A 19,172-nucleotide genomic window follows, 5' to 3' on the forward strand; every position below is an offset into this window, starting at 1 on the left:
TAAGTATAATTAAATATCTTCAGCCCAATTGATAAAAGTGGTTAATTCCTTGGTTTTAATCAAAGTTAGCCAAAAAGTTTATTGATTGGTCAATACATTTATCCAAAAATCATATTAACCAATGAAATCATTTTAATTAATGTGCAAACTGAGCAAAAGATAACCTAGCTGTGAACAACTTAACCAAGTTTCAAACCATTGGCATCGGCTGCTTATGGATAACTAAAACCATCATATATGGATAGTTATGTAACATACCTCTGTTTCCTGGGTAGCTGGTTTACCCTGGCCCTTGGCTGGTTTACCACCCTTCTTTTTCGAGTCTGCCGCTATTGAAGCTGTGTAAATATAACATTTGTAATTTATCATCCATTATTCAACTTCAAAGTTATATTACAATTAAAAATTATTTATGTCAAAATTAATTTGCACATTTACTATTATTTCTGTCACTAATGAGATTGGAATAGATAGTAATAAACAATATGATGAAAATTTTAAAGTATATATGTTATCTACATGGGTCTTAAAAATAATTTTTCAGAAAAAAACATTCATGTGTCTTTGAATTTAATATATAGTTTAGGCCAATAAGAATGTTAAACTGTTTATTGATACATGTATATCTGCAAACTCAGCAGTTAAGGAAAAGATACTATGGCCCAATCATTGAGAATTTTGTTAAAGTTAACAACAAAGTTAACACCATCGTTGTTAACTTTTAAATCGTAACTGCTCTGGGAGCTTTATGGTTACACTTGTGATCTGCTGTATTTCTAACAAGATTTGAGACTGATGTACTTGTTTATATTTAAATATGTGAGCAAGTAGTTCATGTTCAAAAGTTAACAACGATCTCGTAAATCACATTGTTAATTTTAACAAAGTTCCTAACGATCGGCCCAATATATAATAAGTAAGCATCAGTTGTAAAACATGTAGTAATTTTGATAATCATGGTAATTGAGATAGAACGTATTAACAATATAAAACATTAGTTGATACATTTCGTTGTTACTTGAAGTTTGAACTTATAGAAAAGCCAAAATATAGTGATTTGTTGAAGAAATCGAAACACAAATTAGTTGTTCATTATTACAATTCTTTAATGTTTTGGCTACCTAATTCTTTTGACAATTATAAGTAACAATAAAAGCTTAAAAACGAGTCAGTAAATTGTAAGTTAATGAAATTTATATCATATACAAATAGTTCAATATTTGAATGTATAGATGTACATGTATATTTGATTTGTTTAACCTCTTGATTTATTACGAACTGAAATGGAAAACATGATCTCATGCAATAAATATAAACTCATTTTAATTTGTAAAACATTCCTTTGTAATTGTCTTCATTCTATAAGCTACAGCAAACACTACTCTTTGGGAACATGCTGCTGCAAGGGTTTCAAAATACCATTCAATAACTAACATTCAATAACTTATTTTTATCTTTTTCATAATTCTATTTTAATTTTCAAACATTTGATCGAGTGGGTAGGATAAGTTTATAGAGAATGTAAAAAATGTTTATATATACATACAAGTATAACATTTTTGTCTAAGAATATCTTTATCTAAGAGAAGAAAGTTGTTTAATGTAGAAGGTAAGAGTACATCATGTCAGCCCAAGCAAGATGAGAAAAACTGTCTTCAAAGGGAGGTAATTCATGAAGAAGTCAAATTCTAAAAGGAATTAACTCTCTTTCCATTGGAGATTACACATACCCCTTCGACCACCCGAGCCACCATTAGGCACACTTAGTAAGGAATCTGTACAGCAATACATGATAAAATTATCACTGTATAGGGATTAGCATTAAGTCATTTCAAACCTGTTCGAATTAGTACTCCAATTACATGACCTAGTGAAGATAATGTTACAGTGAAAAAAACAAGAAAAATATTCTAAACCATTAAGAACTGGGTCCCGTTTCAATAGAGATCGCGAGGCTTAAGATCGTAAAATTCCAGGTGTTGCCTTGAATTTGGGGTAAACAGACTAACTGCGTTTCAATAAAGATAGCTTTAAGTCTCAAAGATTGACTGTTTTGACAAATTTTTAATTTTTCATCTTGGACTGAGCCTATTTTGGCATTCGAAATGTCTGGAAACCAGTGATAAAAGAAAGCTGAGAGAAGATCAAATCACAGTTTGTCATATTCAAGTTGGAAAATTCATATTTTATAGCTAAAAGCGTTAATAACGCGTTATGAAAATTGAAATTTTCTGCAATTTTTCCAACGATTGAGGTTTGTTCTAGTGTAAGTTACCCTATATGACTCAATTCATTTAGGCATCGATGCCAATATCAGCTGATTTTGAGACAAAAGTTAAGACAACAGTCTGTGAGAACGTCAATCTGTGAGAGTGCAGCTTTAAGGACATTTTTCGTATAGATTCTGCCTGTAACTGTGCGGGTGTATCGGACAGAGCATAGTTGTACCTGAGCACAAGCGGAGCACTGCACAGTTGTACCTGAGCACTCTTAAGCGGAATAAGGTTTTGGCTATAATATCTTATTGAAACGGGCCCAATTTGAGTGCAGAATTGGAGGCCTTTGGCAGTCTGTCAACGTCTGAATGTCTTTTTTTAAATCAAGCCAAACACTTCAGAAAATGATTAAAATTTCCACTTCAGCCCTGTTGTGTAAAATAATATTTTTTCCCAAACAAATAATTGGATGATAAAAGAACAAAAAACAGAACACAAACATGTAAACAGAAATGAGCCAGGATGAAAATGAGCAATATTATCAACACCAAGTATGGGTTCAAAATATACTTGAATTTTTAGTGCATTTATGGTATACAGGATTATTGGTTTATTTCAGTACAGTATATGAGATCACAATATATTTCACGAAGTGAGCACCACATTCTATATTTCACCATTGGTTTATTATAAGACATAAGTGAATTATTTACTTATCAGGGCGTAGCCAGGCTTTACTGCACAAAAGGGGGCGGGTGTGGGAGCGGGAATATCCCTGTAGCCGCTTAGGGGTTTGGGGGCCTCCCCAGGAAAAAATAGGAAAATGGAACTACCATGATGTTGAGGTCTGAGGTGTATTTGGAGGGATTTATAGATTCGAGGCTGCCGACTTTGTAGTTATCAAGTGATTGATTTAGACTCGGTAACCTATTTAGACTCAGTAACCTATCTAGCACAGAGAAGCATTATGCTTACTTTAGCTGCTCTTTCTTTTATTCTGATATCATTTTTTAGCTAAGTTAAGACCTCGACTTTGATGGCATTTTTGGCCATAATTTTTTAAATTAATGTAACCCACATGCGTAAATACGTTGCGCTGGCTTGGTGTTAACAATGTGAAATATATTGCAATCTTACATGGAAACAAATCAATTTTCTTTTAATTATATGCCTTAAAAGAATATAAAAAGACAGTTAATTGTAGTTTTTCAGAAAAATGCACCAAAGGGTATGTGAATATAATTGTCATTTAGGATATGACATCATTAAAATTGTGTCCTTGCCAATGTGCACGCTGGTATTAATAAATTTGATTTGGAAGTGCCGGAAAAAAAGTGAAAAATATCAAATTGTTATTTCACTGCTAAATGATACAGTGAAATATATTTTTTCATTTCACTGATAAATCTTCATAAATGACCTATTCAGCATAAAATAAAAGGTAAAGATTTGTGCAGATAAAATTGGGATGCAAATTTTTTTCCTACAAGCAGATAAAATGTTGCCAAAAAATTAAATAAAAGCAAACTTAGACTAACAAAGCACTTTTATGCTGCTAAAAGAAAATGATATCAATATCTCAAATATTTTGGTATGAAATTAAAAATCAAAAGAAATAAAACTATCAATATGACATGCTATTATTTCAGAAAACAGTGTTTTTTTAAAGGGACTTAATTCTCTCATTTTATTGGACATAGATCTAGAAAGCAAAATTTTTATCAAGAGTGTAAATTAAATATAAAACTAAAACATGTACAATGATAAAGCATGTACCAATTGTTAAAAGATAAAATATTCACAAACATGGCAGAATTTACACTTGAATTATTAACAAGAACCGCCGCAATGCGAGTCATAATCAGGCTTTAAAGTATAGACAGAAAAACTTCAGCCTGTGTTTTGAGAATGATATAAGTACCGGTAAGCTGATTTTTTGCTTGTTAACTCGATCCCATGAAAGGTCTTCATAAACTCTTCCTACATACCAAGTTTGGTGATGATAAAAGACAACCATAACTGAAGAATCAAGATATTGATTTTAAACCATTTTTCTATTATTGACCTAGGCATTATATAAAGGGCCTCAAATCTAATCCTATGAATGGTTTCCATAAACCCTTCCAACATACCAAATTTGCTCACAATAAGTCAACCTTGACATAAGTTTTTCCAAACCATAGGTGAGTTAAAGACGCTAAACTCAGCTTGCCAGCTGCAAGCCATCAAGTCTGAACAACGACATACGTCATTCTAATAACAAGGCTTCACTTTGCGAAAACCTGGTTAAAAATATGTTTTATTAAACCTGTTCCTTATTCTAGAAAATAAATTCATAACACAGACTTCAGGACAAAAAAACCCAAGATGGTCAGCATAACGAAATCTGCCAAGTGTCAAGTCCCTTTAAAAACTTCTGTTCAGAAACAATTAAGGCAATAAATAAGGCATATCATGATAGTTGGATAATCTGTGGGAATGTATCACTTTGGGCTGCTTGGGCAAAGACCATATTGCATGAGACCAAAGGGCATTGAGTACAATGCGTATTTACGCTATCAACGTGAAGTGATACAATCCGACAGATCAACAGCAAACAAAGCATTTCTTTAATTTCATACCTTTTAAGTATTTTTCATTATAATAATGAAGATGCATGGATTGGTTTACAAAAGCCTTAAAATTTTGATAACAGACCGACGTTTTTCTTTCCCATTAAAATAAAGCGGAAATTGATTGGCGTACACTCACAAAACTTATCAATAACTGTGTGATACGGAACCAGAAAACACAGCGTGATATACAGGTTCTTTCTGGTTTCTATAATTTATGTTTTAATCTTACAATAGTCAAGGGTTTTAGCAGCTAAAAAGATCTCAACCCTCACTTATAGCCTGGAGTCTTTTTACAGTAGAGTTATTCATGACCAAAGCAGCGTTAAGGCTTATACATCTCTTGTGAAATTGTTTCAAAAGTCAAAAGTAATTTTCAAAATTTCTTTATACTGTTTTTAATGCAAATGACAGATTTAAAACTAAACAATACTCTGAAGTTAAATGCTGTTAATCCTGTTTTCAGGATTGAAGTCCTGAACTTAAGAACACCTGAATAATATAAATGGAAATTCAACAGGTATAAAATAAACAATAATTATAAAAAAAACCTCTCATATATATAAAAAAGAATGAATATATGATAAATATAAAGAACATAAAAACATATAATAAACTCTGATTACATGCTTGTAACAAGACAACTTACCTCCCGAGCTTCTACCACCTACGTTTGCTCCACCGCCTAGACACGACGGGACAAAAATAAAACAACAAGCCATTGGTGAATAGCACAGCACACTTAGGCCAAGGAAAAATAATATTTTGATTCTCAGGCACCGCTACATTTAATTCTTTTTTTAGATCCCATTTTATTGCAGTCATTCCCAAAATAAACTTTTTTTCCAGAGTTAAATACCACAAAATATTGCCCTAGAAGGAAACAGTGTTCAGACTCATGCCTCTACCAACGAGATCACTGGACCGACTCATATTTAATCATTTTGAAGAGTTCTGACAGCTAGAAATCCATTTTGCAGATTACAACTGCCAATTTTTCATAAAGTATGTAAACAACTGCCAATTTCTAATTGAGTCATTATTTATTTCATGGAGTGAGTTATACAGGAGCTGGGGCATGCGCTGAGACTGAGTATAGGGGCATTTGATAGGCATTTTGCACAGAGCACTAAGAAATTTAGCGTTTATTTTTCATCTTCTAAACAAGTGTCAGTGGTATACATAATATGTGATGAGTTTTTTTAAATGCGATTATGAGAGTAGTGTACTCCACAGCCGTTCCAAAAAATGTGCCATAGAAACGAAATATTACTTTTTATTGGTAAAACGGTGTCAACCAGAGTTAACGTAAACAACAGTTTAGCAAACGCTAATTAGCAAATAAAACAACAATTAGCAAGGGTATTTTTAAGACACAGAATGGATGGTTTCTTCATGAAATTGCATGATAAGATGTATGGCGAAAAACTCAGCTCTTACGGAATGAGTATTATTACGTTATATATCATTACAAAATCACTAAAATATAAACATGTTTTTTGGTCAAACAAAAATAATTATGAAATTTAGAATTTTTTTTTTTTAATTTATAGTATTATAGTACAATAATGAAAAGAATGAAAAAGAAATACGAAAATGGGAGAAACAAAATAATGTTAATGGGTATCTTAACAGTGCTTCATGTCCATAATGATTTAAAATTAACTAGCAGGAACAGATTCTGTTGAAGTCACATCTTGTCCAATCATAATACCAATCTTCAAAAGATTGAAATTGAAAATATACAAATTCTATTCAAGACAAATCTATTCAAGACAAATTGACTACCCCCTGTTTAAAATTAAAATCACTATGGACATTTAACGATTAAGCTAGTCTTTGGTTTGTTTAAACTGTTTTCATCGTGACAAAAGGTAAAGTAAATATACAAATATATTTAATTAGGGCGTCACAAAGTTTCCCCGCAATTATCTCCGTGGAGTCCTTTTGCATCTAACATTGAAAACTTAATGCATGCCCTAGAAATTCATTATCTAACCTCAAATATAAAAAAACCTATGATTCACACATAACAAATATCATCAAATCAATTTTGATGGAACCTTTTTTCAAAAAGGTATGCCATTGGCTAAAATTCAGTGTACTTCGAATCGGCCTTATTCCAATCTCTATCGTCACTATATTCACTGGAAATCCAGTGGTATACCACTTGTATAAATATGACCAGTGGAATATACCACTTTTGATTATTGGTTACCATAGGTTTTTCACTGGATTACCAGTGTAATTGTGTTTTACTACTGAAATGCAGTGGTATTCCACTGGTATTATGTAGTATTTCATTGGAATACCAGTGTATTCATGTTTACCACTGAAATGCAGTGGTATTCCACTTTTATTATGTGATATTTCATTGGAATACCAGTGTATTCATGTTTATCACTGAAATGCAGTGGTATTCCACTTGTATTATGTGATATTTCATTGGAATACCAGTGTATTCATGTTTACCACTGAAATGCAGTGGTATTCCACTTTTATTATGTGATATTTCATTGGAATACCAGTGTATTCATGTTTACCACTGAAATGCAGTGGTATTCCACTTGTATTATGTGATATTTCATTGGAATACCAGTGTATTCATGTTTACCACTGAAATGCAGTGGTATTCCACTTGTATTACGTGGTTAGTAATTCACTAGAATACCAATGTATTTATGTTTACCACTGAAATGCACTGGTATTCCACTGGTATCATGTGGTATTCCACTGGATTACCAATGATTTATGTTTACCACTGGAATGTTATGGTATACCACTGGTAATCCAAGAATATTTTTTACTGGGTCATGCACTGTTTTCATAAGATCCAGAAGGAAACCACATCACACAGAATTTTGTCTTTAACAACAGGAAACACATTCAATGGATATAAAAAAAATACGGTAACAGATTAAAAAACCCAGACAATAACAATGGTAAGATGAACAGTTTCGTTTTTTAGCGATTGAGCATTTGGGCAAGGTTATAGACGTGACGCAAACACAACAATGTTTAATGTATAAACAGTTGGTGTCATTTTACTCTCTGACAGACATGAAAGATGAAGGAATGCAATGTCATATCAGTTCCAAAACATTGACATATGAATGAAATGGATTGCAGTAAAATACAAACTGGACGTCTTGGCTTTCAAAGGTCAGGGGGCATTATGGGAGTCAAAGGGATTTTTTAAAAGCGTGCGTGGATATTACATTTTGTTGTTTTGATATTAAACATGTGTTTTCCCTACCTGTTAACATTCCTGCTATTTGCATCATGCCTACCCATGCTATAAAAACAGTGAATATTAATTTCTTGTTTCATTTTCAAGGCATACTTGATGGTTTGTAATCAGGTTCCGTGTGGTCTCTCAGGGGCTTGTATGTGCTAAACCAGAATGTAATACATGGTAAAAAAAATACACTTTATATAATTATCCATACACATAAAGGTTAGATCACAAATTTTCTTGAAACCTTTCAAGCCTTTTTTGAAATTAAGATTTGACTTTTTTCAAATCAAAAGGAATTGGTATCTATAAAGTTTCTCTAAATTTGAATGACTATGTCCATTATAAAAATTACCTTGAATGTCTAACACACATTCACTGAGACACTTCTGTTTTATTTTATCCTTTCCTTTTACTCCTCTAACCATTGCCTCATAGATACACCTTTTCCACTCTTTCCATCGCTACATAGATACGCCTTTTACACTCTTTCCACACTTTCCATCGCTACATAGATAGACCTTTTCCACTCTTTCCATCACTACATAGATACACCTTTTCCACTCTTTCCATCGCTACATAGATACACCTTTTCCACTCTTTCCATCGCTACATAGATACGCCTTTTCCACTCTTTCCATCACTACATAGATACGCCCTTTACACTCTTTCCATCGCTACATAGATACGCCTTTTACACTCTTTCCATCAATACATAGATACGCCTTTTACACTCTTTCCATCGCTACATAGATACGCCTTTTCCACTCTTTCCATCACTACATAGATACGCCTTTTCTACTCTTTCCATCACTACATAGATACGCCTTTTACACTCTTTCCATCGCTACATAGATACGCTTTTTCTACTCTTTCCATCACTATATAGATACGCCTTTTACACTCTTTCCATCGCTACATAGATACACCTTTACCACTCTTTCCATCACTACATAGATACGCCTTTTACACTCTTTCCATCGCTACATAGATACGCCTTTTCCACTCTTTCCATCACTACATAGATACGCCTTTTACACTCTTTCCATCACTACATAGATACGCCTTTTACACTCTTTCCATCACTACATAGATACGCCTTTTACACTCTTTCCATCGCTACATAGATACACCTTTTCCACTCTTTCCATCACTACATAGATACGCCTTTTCCACTCTTTCCATCGCTACATAGATACGCCTTTTACACTCTTTCACTCGCTACATAGATACACCTTTTCCACTCTTTCCATCGCTACATAGATACGCCTTTTACACTCTTTCACTCGCTACATAGATACACCTTTTCAACTCTTTCCATCGCTACATAGATACACCTTTTCCACTCTTTCCATCGCTACATAGATACGCCTTTTCCACTCTTTCCATCGCTACATAGATACGCCTTTTCCACTCTTTCCATCACTACATAGATACGCCTTTTACACTCTTTCCATCACTACATAGATACGCCTTTTACACTCTTTCCATCACTACATAGATACGCCTTTTACACTCTTTCCATCGCTACATAGATACACCTTTTCCACTCTTTCCATCACTACATAGATACGCCTTTTCCACTCTTTCCATCGCTACATAGATACGCCTTTTACACTCTTTCCATCGCTACATAGATACGCCTTTTACACTCTTTCACTCGCTACATAGATACACCTTTTCAACTCTTTCCATCGCTACATAGATACACCTTTTACACTCTTTCCATCGCTACAGAGATACGCCTTTTACACTCTTTTCATAGCCTCATAGATACGCTTTGACACTATTTTCATAGCCTCATGTATACGCCTTTTACACTCTTTCCATCGCCACATAGATAAGCCTTTTCCACTCTTTCCATCGCTACATAGATAAGCCTTTTCCACTCTTTCCATCGCTACATAGATACGCCTTTTCCACTCTTTCCATCGCTACATAGATACGCCTTTTTCACTCTTTCCATCGCTACATAGATAAACATTTTTCACTCTTTCCATCGCTACATAGATACAGCTTTTCCACTCTTTCCATCGCTACATAGATACGCCTTTTACACTCTTTCATCGCTACATAGATACGCCTTTTACACTCTTTCCATCGCTAAATAGACACACCTTTTCCACTCTTTCCATCGCTACATAGATACACCTTTTCCACTCTTTCCATCGCTACATAGATACACCTTTTCCACTCTTTCCATCGCTACATAGATACGCTTTTTCCACTCTTTCCATCGCTACATAGATAAACCTTTTACACTCTTTCCATCGCTACATAGATACGCCTTTTCCACTCTTTCCATCGCTACATAGATACACCTTTTCCACTCTTTCCATCACTACATAGATACACCTTTTTCACTCTTTCCATCGCCACATAGATAAGCCTTTTACACTCTTTCCATAGCCACATAGATAAGCCTTTTACACTCTTTCCATCGCTACATAGATACACCTTTTCCACTCTTTCCATCGCTACATAGATACGCCTTTTCCACTCTTTCCATCGCTACATAGATACGCCTTTTCCACTCTTTCCATCGCTACACAGATACGCCTTTTCCACTCTTTCCATCGCTACATAGATACGCCTTTTCCACTCTTTCCATAGCCACATAGATACGCCTTTTCCACTCTTTCCATCGCCACATAGATAAGCCTTTTACACTCTTTCCATCGCTACATAGATAAGCCTTTTACACTCTTTTCATAGCCTCATAGATATGCTTTGACACTATTTTCATAGCCTCATGTATACGCCTTTTACACTCTTTTCATAGCTGCTGTCGCGTAACGTAGTATAAACACTTTAAAGTGTCACGTAACATAAAACTTACGTATGAAACACTTTAAAGTAATAACTAAATCAATATCAATAGTAGAATTCAAAGTTTATTTGTAACAAAAAAAGCAAATACTTCATCATGGTGATCAAATGTAGATTTACTTAGATGCTGACAGTTCGTGATAGCCGCTGGCTATTAGACCAATTAGCGTGACAGTTCATGACTGTAGAATACATCTTTTTGTATATAACAAGAAATTAGATATGCACACCTGTCACAAACTAGACGAAATCAGCAGTATATATGAACGCATGTTTTAATGTAGAGAGAGTTGGAGTGAGGTTAGGCACGGCAAGGAGACCGGCCTTGGGTCCTTAATAGACGGCAGTTAGGATGTGGGATTACCTTAAATGTCATGCTGTATTATATACTGATTATTATACTTAGAAAGAACGTGGAACAATAAAGACTTAGAACACTTGAACAGTTGTTGGTTGGTTACTGAACGAACTATCACGAAAGTTAAGTGAGCGTTGGCATTACGCGACACAGCATAGATACACCTTTTACTCCTCTAATCATAGCCCCTGGATAGATATGCCTTTACTCCTCTAACCATAGCTTCATAGATATGCCTTTTACTCTTTAATCATAGCCTCATAGATATATCTTTAAACTCTTTTCATAGCCTCATAGATATGCCTTTGACACTCTTTCCATAGCCTAATAGATACACCTTTTGCTCCTCTAATCATAGCTTCAAAGATATGCTTTTCCCACTCTTTCCATAGCCTCACAGACACGCCTTTTACTACTCTAACCATAGCCTTATAGATATGCCTTTTCAACTCTTTCCATCATAAAGCCTCATAGATATGCCTTTTACTCCTCTAACCATAGCCTCATAGATACACCTTTTCACTCCTCTATCCATTACCTCATAGATACCCCTGTTCATAGCCTCATAGATGTGCCTTTTCACTTCTCTATCCATTACCTCATAGATACCCCTGTTCATAGCCTCATAGATGTGCCTTTTCACTTCTCTATCCATCACCTCATAGATATCTCTATCCATAGACTCATAAATATGCATTTTTACTCTTCAATCCATGGCCTCATTGATTCGCTTTTTACTTTCAAATTATATAACAACGGGAGTATTTAACAATTAGAAGCAGCTGAGGTGGCAAGGGCCTCCGCAATGAAGGAAAGGGTTAATAAACAGCAACATAATAATGATAGTTTTCAGAATAAATGTATTTAGGCATAAAAAAACTGTTTGTAGCACATTCTGGTTTGACCCACAAAACTGCATGTAAGAATGAGGGTAGGGGTTATTTTACAAACCAATGAAATTGCTCATGAGTTATACTAACACATATGAGGTTCGCCTGGCTTTGCAAAAGATCCTGAAATTGTTTGCAGCAGAGATGGGATATATATAAGTGTTCACTGTTTGATTATATGCCATCTGATTGTGGTACAAAATGCATGCTGTGATGGTTCTTTAACAGGTCCAGGAGCTAACAAAATTATATCCCAAGTCTTGTACCTCCTTATAAGGCCTAAAAAAAGTTTGGTTCAAGTTACCTGACACTACATGTACCTATGAAAATAGGCGCCGATTCTACTGTTTTGGTAGTCCATTGGTAAAAAAAGAAAAATGAATAAAAATAAATTACTTAAATGCCATTTCCAAATGATGATAATAACATTCTTACATAAAGCATAAAAAAATGAAACATTAATGTACCTACCCTGTTTTTGAAATGGATGTTATCCTAACTAAACCATTTTTTGGCCTACCTAGTCACTAGAAGCATTAATTTAAACCATAACAGGAAAGAAAGCACCACAGAGCAAGCAACAACACCTGTCTGTTCTATCAGTCATAAAAGGGGGATAACTTATGCACCATGCTTTACATGTGCAAACTGTCTCTTGAAACATGTGTACCAAGTTTCATTTGAATATCTTGAACGACAATACCTGTCTGTTCTTTCATTCATAAAAGGGGCATAACTTATGCCCCATGCTTATTACATGTGTGTCTCTTGCAACAAGTGTACCAAGTTTCAGTTGAATATCTTGAACAAGAGTTATGGCCAATTTGAAAGTATTTACACTATTATAACTAGATGCATGAGGACTCAAACAAAATCGACCTAAGGCTATGACATTACCTCGACTTTTTTTCTTTGCAACATTATAAGCAATACGTTTTTGGCGAACTGCATTACTACTGGAATATCTATTTAGCAAATTGCATTGGATAGCTGAAATTTGTCATACATATTGTAAATCTGCTCTCTACATTTGTCAAAATATAATGCAAATCCTACTATTGAATTGTGTTGGCCAAAAAGTATTGCCAAATTGAAATATCAATACATATGCCAAAATTGGTTGGGTTACCTGCGAAAGATATTTTGCAAAGAGTTTTGCCAAAAAACAATACCTATTTGCCAAAATGTATTAAAATCTCCAATATCCATTTGCCAAAACATATTGAGAACTCCAATAACCATTTGCCAAAACATATTGAGAACTCCAATATCCATTTGCCAAAACATATTGAGAACTCCAATATCCATTTGCCAAAACATATTGAGAACTCCAATAACTATTTGCCAAAACATATTGAGAACTCCAATATCCATTTGCCAAAACATATTGAGAACTCCAATATCCATTTGCCAAAACATATTGAGAGCTCCAATATCCATTTGCCAAAACATATTGAAAGCTCCAGTTTCCATTTGCCAAAACATATTGAAAGCTCCAGTTTCCATTTGCCAAAACATGAAATTATTTGCTGAAGAAAATAGCAAAAGGGAGTATGAATTTCCAATTATTTATATATGATCCTAGAAAAAACATTAGCAAATCAAAATCCATTAAATTTATCTAACTATAAAATAAGGCATAAAAATAACATGATTGTTTCTGGTTTCTAGCCCAAAAGTAGAGTAGGAAGGTCATTTTTTTTTATCAGGCAAAAATTGTTTCTTGAGATTTTTGTTACCAAAAAAATAAAATTATATGCTTTATTTTTTTAAGAACATCAGAACAATCACTTTAAGCATCACTGGTATAAATGTTTTATTTTTATTTCTTTCTAAAAAAATGATAAAATATTTCTCATGGTAATAAAAAAAGTTTTCGGGTCAGGGCATAAACAACTTTTGGAAACCAGAACCAAACAATATTTGTTTATGCATCAGGTTAAGGTGACTATATATCATGCATTATATACAGTAAGTATAATCTATATTCAGACTTGTATTTTTTAACATGCAAAACTTACTATGGTCATGTTTTGGACTACCTGACCATGTGAGTGACCTTGGCTGACCTTTAAATGATCTAAGACACCAAACAATGACTACAAATAGTCATACAACATAATGCACCTTAAGTCTATTGTAATCACAGCCCCTCAGGTCTGGGGGTATATCAGGGATAGCAGGAAAAATTGGTCTTGTCTTTAGCTTCCAGGTGGCCCCGCAGTGCCAAGTGACTGCGGTGGTTTTGTTTTCGCGCCAAAAAACTGGGGAATAGGCCAATTAGCTAGGATGCACCTCAGGGGTGCGGGAGCTTTTGGCTGGAATTTTACCAGCAATTTATCTCCGCACAGCGGAGATTTTAACAGGGGTTCAGGCTGGACCAAAAGTCAAAATCCCCACTATTCCCCTGACCAAGGGGGGCCATGGTTACAATTGACTGGTGCATAAACATAACATGTCTAGAGTTAACTAGGGGATCCAGAGAGAGGCATCCAGTGCACGCCTCAACTAAAATCACCATTTTAGACTAGAACCCGCCTGCCAACATTTTAAACCAAATAAATTTCGGTTTTGTGGGAAGGGCGCAAGTCAAAAGGTTACGCCCCTAAGTAACGTCCCCTCTAGCGTCAAATTCTGGATCTGCCCCGGCCTCTGGCATTGTGTAACCCCACAATTTATGATCTACGATAGCAAACAATGCTGACTACATGAATACTTACAACATTAAATAATATTTATAGTGTTAATGCTGCACTCCTACAGTGACTGATTTGGTAACATTTTTAAATTTTGTCTCAGAATACGCTTGTTTTAGCATTGATCAATTCTTATAGCTTAAAGATATCTCACAATAGAGCAGTGATTTAAATTGTTTTGAAAACTGACGTAAATTAAGATTTTCTGTAAGCGTAAGAAAGACTTTTAACCATGAAACATCAATTTTTGAATGTAAATATTAAACACTGCGATCTGATCTTTAATCAGATGTGTTATATCAGATATTTATGCAAAATTTGGCTTATTCAAAGACAAAAAATAAAAAATGTCAAAAGGTTAAAAAATTCTGAGAGAGTGCAGCTTTTTCCTGAATAAACCGTTTTTGTAGAAGGTACCAAAGCCATTATATTTTGATGTTGCTATTTTGGAACCATATGGTATTAACCCTATTTAATGTGATCTAGTACTTCTAGCAAACATTATGCCTAAATGATTAAATGCTAATGCAACATGAAATAACAGTATTTTAGTACATTTTGGTTGTTTTTCTTAATTGCTCTAAATTTTATAATATATTGTTACCAAACTGCTAAAATTTTGTCATTAATTAGTTTAATTAAGTGGGTTATTTAGAAGCTTGCTTGTTTAGAGGCATTTTGTGCTCAACACTTAAAATTTAGCATTTATTTTTTGCCTTCTTAACATTTATAAGTCCGTGCCAGGCTCATGAATGGTGACAACCTGTTGTCTTAATTGTATTGCAGACCAAAAATAAATGCTAAGTATTACCACGGACCTATAAACCATGGACTTGCAACTGTCAGTGAAACGATAAGAAATAATAATTTACCCACAATCCTTAGCAGAGGCCGTTTGGTTCGCGTTGGTAATGCTAAAAATAGCACTATAATAAAGAAATCACATGATCGGTCATATGATTTAGATAAGGTCAAGGTAATCAGAAACGGATGCGGTGCATTCTCTCGAATGTTCCAGAGGAAAACCCCAAATTTTTCTCAACATTGCAAAAAGACTGTTTTCAAAGCGCTCTGCTTGTTCTTGTCATAACGTTTCGATTGCCGAATGATCTTTATAAATATTTAATTCTTCGTTACGCATTAAAAGTTTTGTGACGCGCTCCTTTTTTGAAGCCTGTCAACTTCAGTACTAAAAGTCTTGTATTTTCGCGATCGAATCTAGATTTTTGAATTTCTCCGCGTGCTTTATGTTGATTTTAAAATCAAATTATATCCGTACACTTTGCAAAATTGCTGTTTAGTTTATTTTAAGCTTATCATGGAAGGTGTTTTGGTGGCTGGTGACTCCAATGTCTACAGACTCCGAGATTCGAGCAACACTCGGTCTGGCAACGTGAATATTTCATTCCTGGCCGTCTCAGGTAAGTTTCATTATACAATATTTGAATTGGATAAAAACCTTAATTTTTACGACATAAATTTGTTTTGATTCATGAGTACTATATCTTTCAGATCTTATACTGATTATGTCAATCATAGTAACTGTAAAAAGAAGGTTTTTGAGTACAAAACTGCAGCCGTTCCAGATGTATGTATGTTTGTATCCTTGTGGTCAAGGATAACCTGTGAAAGTGCAAGCACTTATTTCCAATTGGGTCCTTTGTTTTTGCTGAAGGGACAGCACGCGGAAGAGACAGTGGCGGGATACAAGGAAATCTGTGTGCGATACCCTAGCTTTTTGGAAAGGACCCTTTGGTTCTTTTACGTGCTCGGTGTAAAGCACCGATACACCGGCTACAACTTTCCTGGGTTTAACCAGTACTGAGTACACCACTTATAATGTCTTTAATTGCCGAGTGCCAGGCAAGGGAACTACTTATACCAACTTTTAACGTCTGGTATGACGCGGCCAGGAATCAAACCCACAACCTCCCGCTCCATAGGTAATGTTGTGCCAAGGAGAGATATAATGCACCAGTCAATTGTAACCATGCCCCCCCCCCCCCTCAGTCCATCGAATAGCAGGAACTTTGACCTGTCCAGTCAATTCCAAGTAAATTTGCTACCATGTGGGAACAAACTGCTGGTAAAATTTCTGCCAAATGGAAGGCCCATTCCCCAGTTTTCAGCGCGAAAAAAACAAAACCACAGAATTCACTTGGCACTTGGCTTAAAGGCTAAATAAAGGAAGAGACGATTCCAGCCATCATAGCAAGCCAATAGACTGTGACACCTGTATGAAATGGTGGTGCAATCAAATAAAACTGCATTTGTTAAAGGAACCATATCTTTAAGAATAGATTAAATATGTAAGCGTGAGATCAGTGACGTTCACAAGTTGCCACACTTGAGGCATGAAGCATTTTTTTTTTAACTTAATTATATAACGGCAAGTTACAATGGTTTCGGGCAATTAAATTCTAAAAGCAAATTGCCCAACTGGGCAAGTTTCACAAAACTACTATTACAAAGAATGTAACTGCTATGCATAAAAAAGCTGCCAATGCTTTTTAATATCACTAGAAATGCTCACAGTACTTTATGAATGATGTTAAGAACAAATTGCTATCTATGCTAAAATTAATATCTATGTATTTTTCACTTGTTTGAAGGTGCTCGTTACGTAAAAGACAGGAAGAACTTCCGCTGCCGGGTTCGGGAAGAGGTGGAACATCAGCATTTCAGGAGTATATACCTTCACCTTGGTTCCAATGATTTATTTTGTACAATCGAGGATTTCTACAGGTGCATAGTTTAGATGATTTAAAAGGATTTTATAAAATATTCATTATTGAATATGTGAATTGCTGTAATAAGTTTTGAAACTCTTATTTTTAAATTTAGTACTTTCTAATTTGACACATGTAAACGCGTTTCTGCAACACCATATATTATCTTTAAACATATGTTACTATATATAGTAACAGTTTGCGTTGTCCAATTGGTAATACCTGCGCACTAGGGCCATACTCATCAAACGTGATTATAGCCCCGGAAATGTTATCAATGACATGATCGATAATAGTCATGCAATTATTCACTACTTGATGGAGTTGACATGGTTGAATGCATGCATGGTACGGTAGTTGAGTCAATTGGCTCCTTCTGCCTTTCAAATAGGAACGATTCACTGAGGCACTAGCCTTGCAGGTAATCCAGCAGACATCGGGAAAACTGTCTGTCCGACGTTCCTGACTGGTAAATTTTGACTCGGTCCGACTAAATTTGTGATGGGGTCAGTCCGTCTGATCGACAGTATTCACGGCGAGGTGTAAATAAAAAAAATAATGAAGATTTAATCTTTATCAATTATAAAACACGGATTTAAAGTAAGAATAATTTATTTTGTTTAACAGAAAATCGTTTTTTTTAATGAAATTATCAAATAACCATTTGTTTTCGAATCCGATGTCGTTTTCCGATAGTGTAAAAGTCGGAATGCATACCGCATTAAATCAAACACCATGCAGCATTTGCCTCCCTTTGCAATACATTACAAAATAATGTTTACTACTGTGTATATATCGCGCGATGTTTTGAAACGCTAAAATGATAAACTTTTGTCATAAACATTGGAATGCTTTAAATGATAGTTCCAAATGTTTCAAACAATAATCTTATCCATAATCCTTTGGAACATGCTATTTGATAACGAAAACCGTACTGGTATGGTCCAAAGAATACAAATTGCCAAAAAATCGCCCAGTCGGAATTTTCATTACGATTAAGTGCGAGTGTCTGTCAAAATATGGCAACCTGAAATATTAGTTATTTGTGATAAAGATTTACTGGTTAATATCTTAATACATTTTTATTTCTTGTAATTGTAAAATTAGCAACAAAGGCTTTGATAAAGCAAGTTATCAAACAAAAATTGTAGGACCAGCAAATTTTCTATCGGACCGACAAAATATCAGAGGCTGTGGGTTCGAATGACCGAGACTTTTTCTGAACTTTCGTGATGTCTGATCCAGGAAAAAAAATCTATTTTAACAAATGCATGATAAGTAACACATTCCCCAGAAGACTTCTGACCATCTTTCTTTGAAAAAGATCATATTGTCTTCAACTCTCTATTTATTGTGTGCTGACATTGAATTTTGTTTACATCATTGTCATCAACATCACTACTTTCAAGTGATAATGAACAGAAAGAGCAATTATACATATTTTTCAAACTCAACACAGCCAGTACTTTCTTTTTTTATTTTGAAGCTAAGAATAAAACAGATAAAAGCATTTGTATTAAACCTAAGTTTTGACACTTCATCAAGAATCGTAATAAAATACTGATTTTTTTCCAATGAAACAGACCATTTTTGGATTCAGGAATGCT

At 34.6% G+C, this 19,172-nt stretch overlaps 1 protein-coding gene across 1 annotated transcript in view; it reads right to left on the minus strand.

Moving 5' to 3' along the window:
* LOC128246169 (leucine-rich repeat-containing protein 71-like) overlaps window positions 1-19,172 on the minus strand; it is a 53,958-nt gene that overhangs the window by 5,353 nt on the left and 29,433 nt on the right. Inside the window, exons 4-6 of the mRNA XM_052964358.1 lie at window positions 5,478-5,513; window positions 1,731-1,775; window positions 259-338 (exon numbers count right to left, since the gene is read on the minus strand). Of these exons, the coding sequence (XP_052820318.1) occupies window positions 259-338; window positions 1,731-1,775; window positions 5,478-5,513 (161 nt within the window). The remainder of the gene's footprint in view (window positions 1-258; window positions 339-1,730; window positions 1,776-5,477; window positions 5,514-19,172) is intronic.

This window comes from Mya arenaria, chromosome 9 (genome assembly GCF_026914265.1).
Source record: "Mya arenaria isolate MELC-2E11 chromosome 9, ASM2691426v1".
Taxonomy (NCBI): Eukaryota; Metazoa; Mollusca; class Bivalvia; order Myida; family Myidae; genus Mya; species Mya arenaria.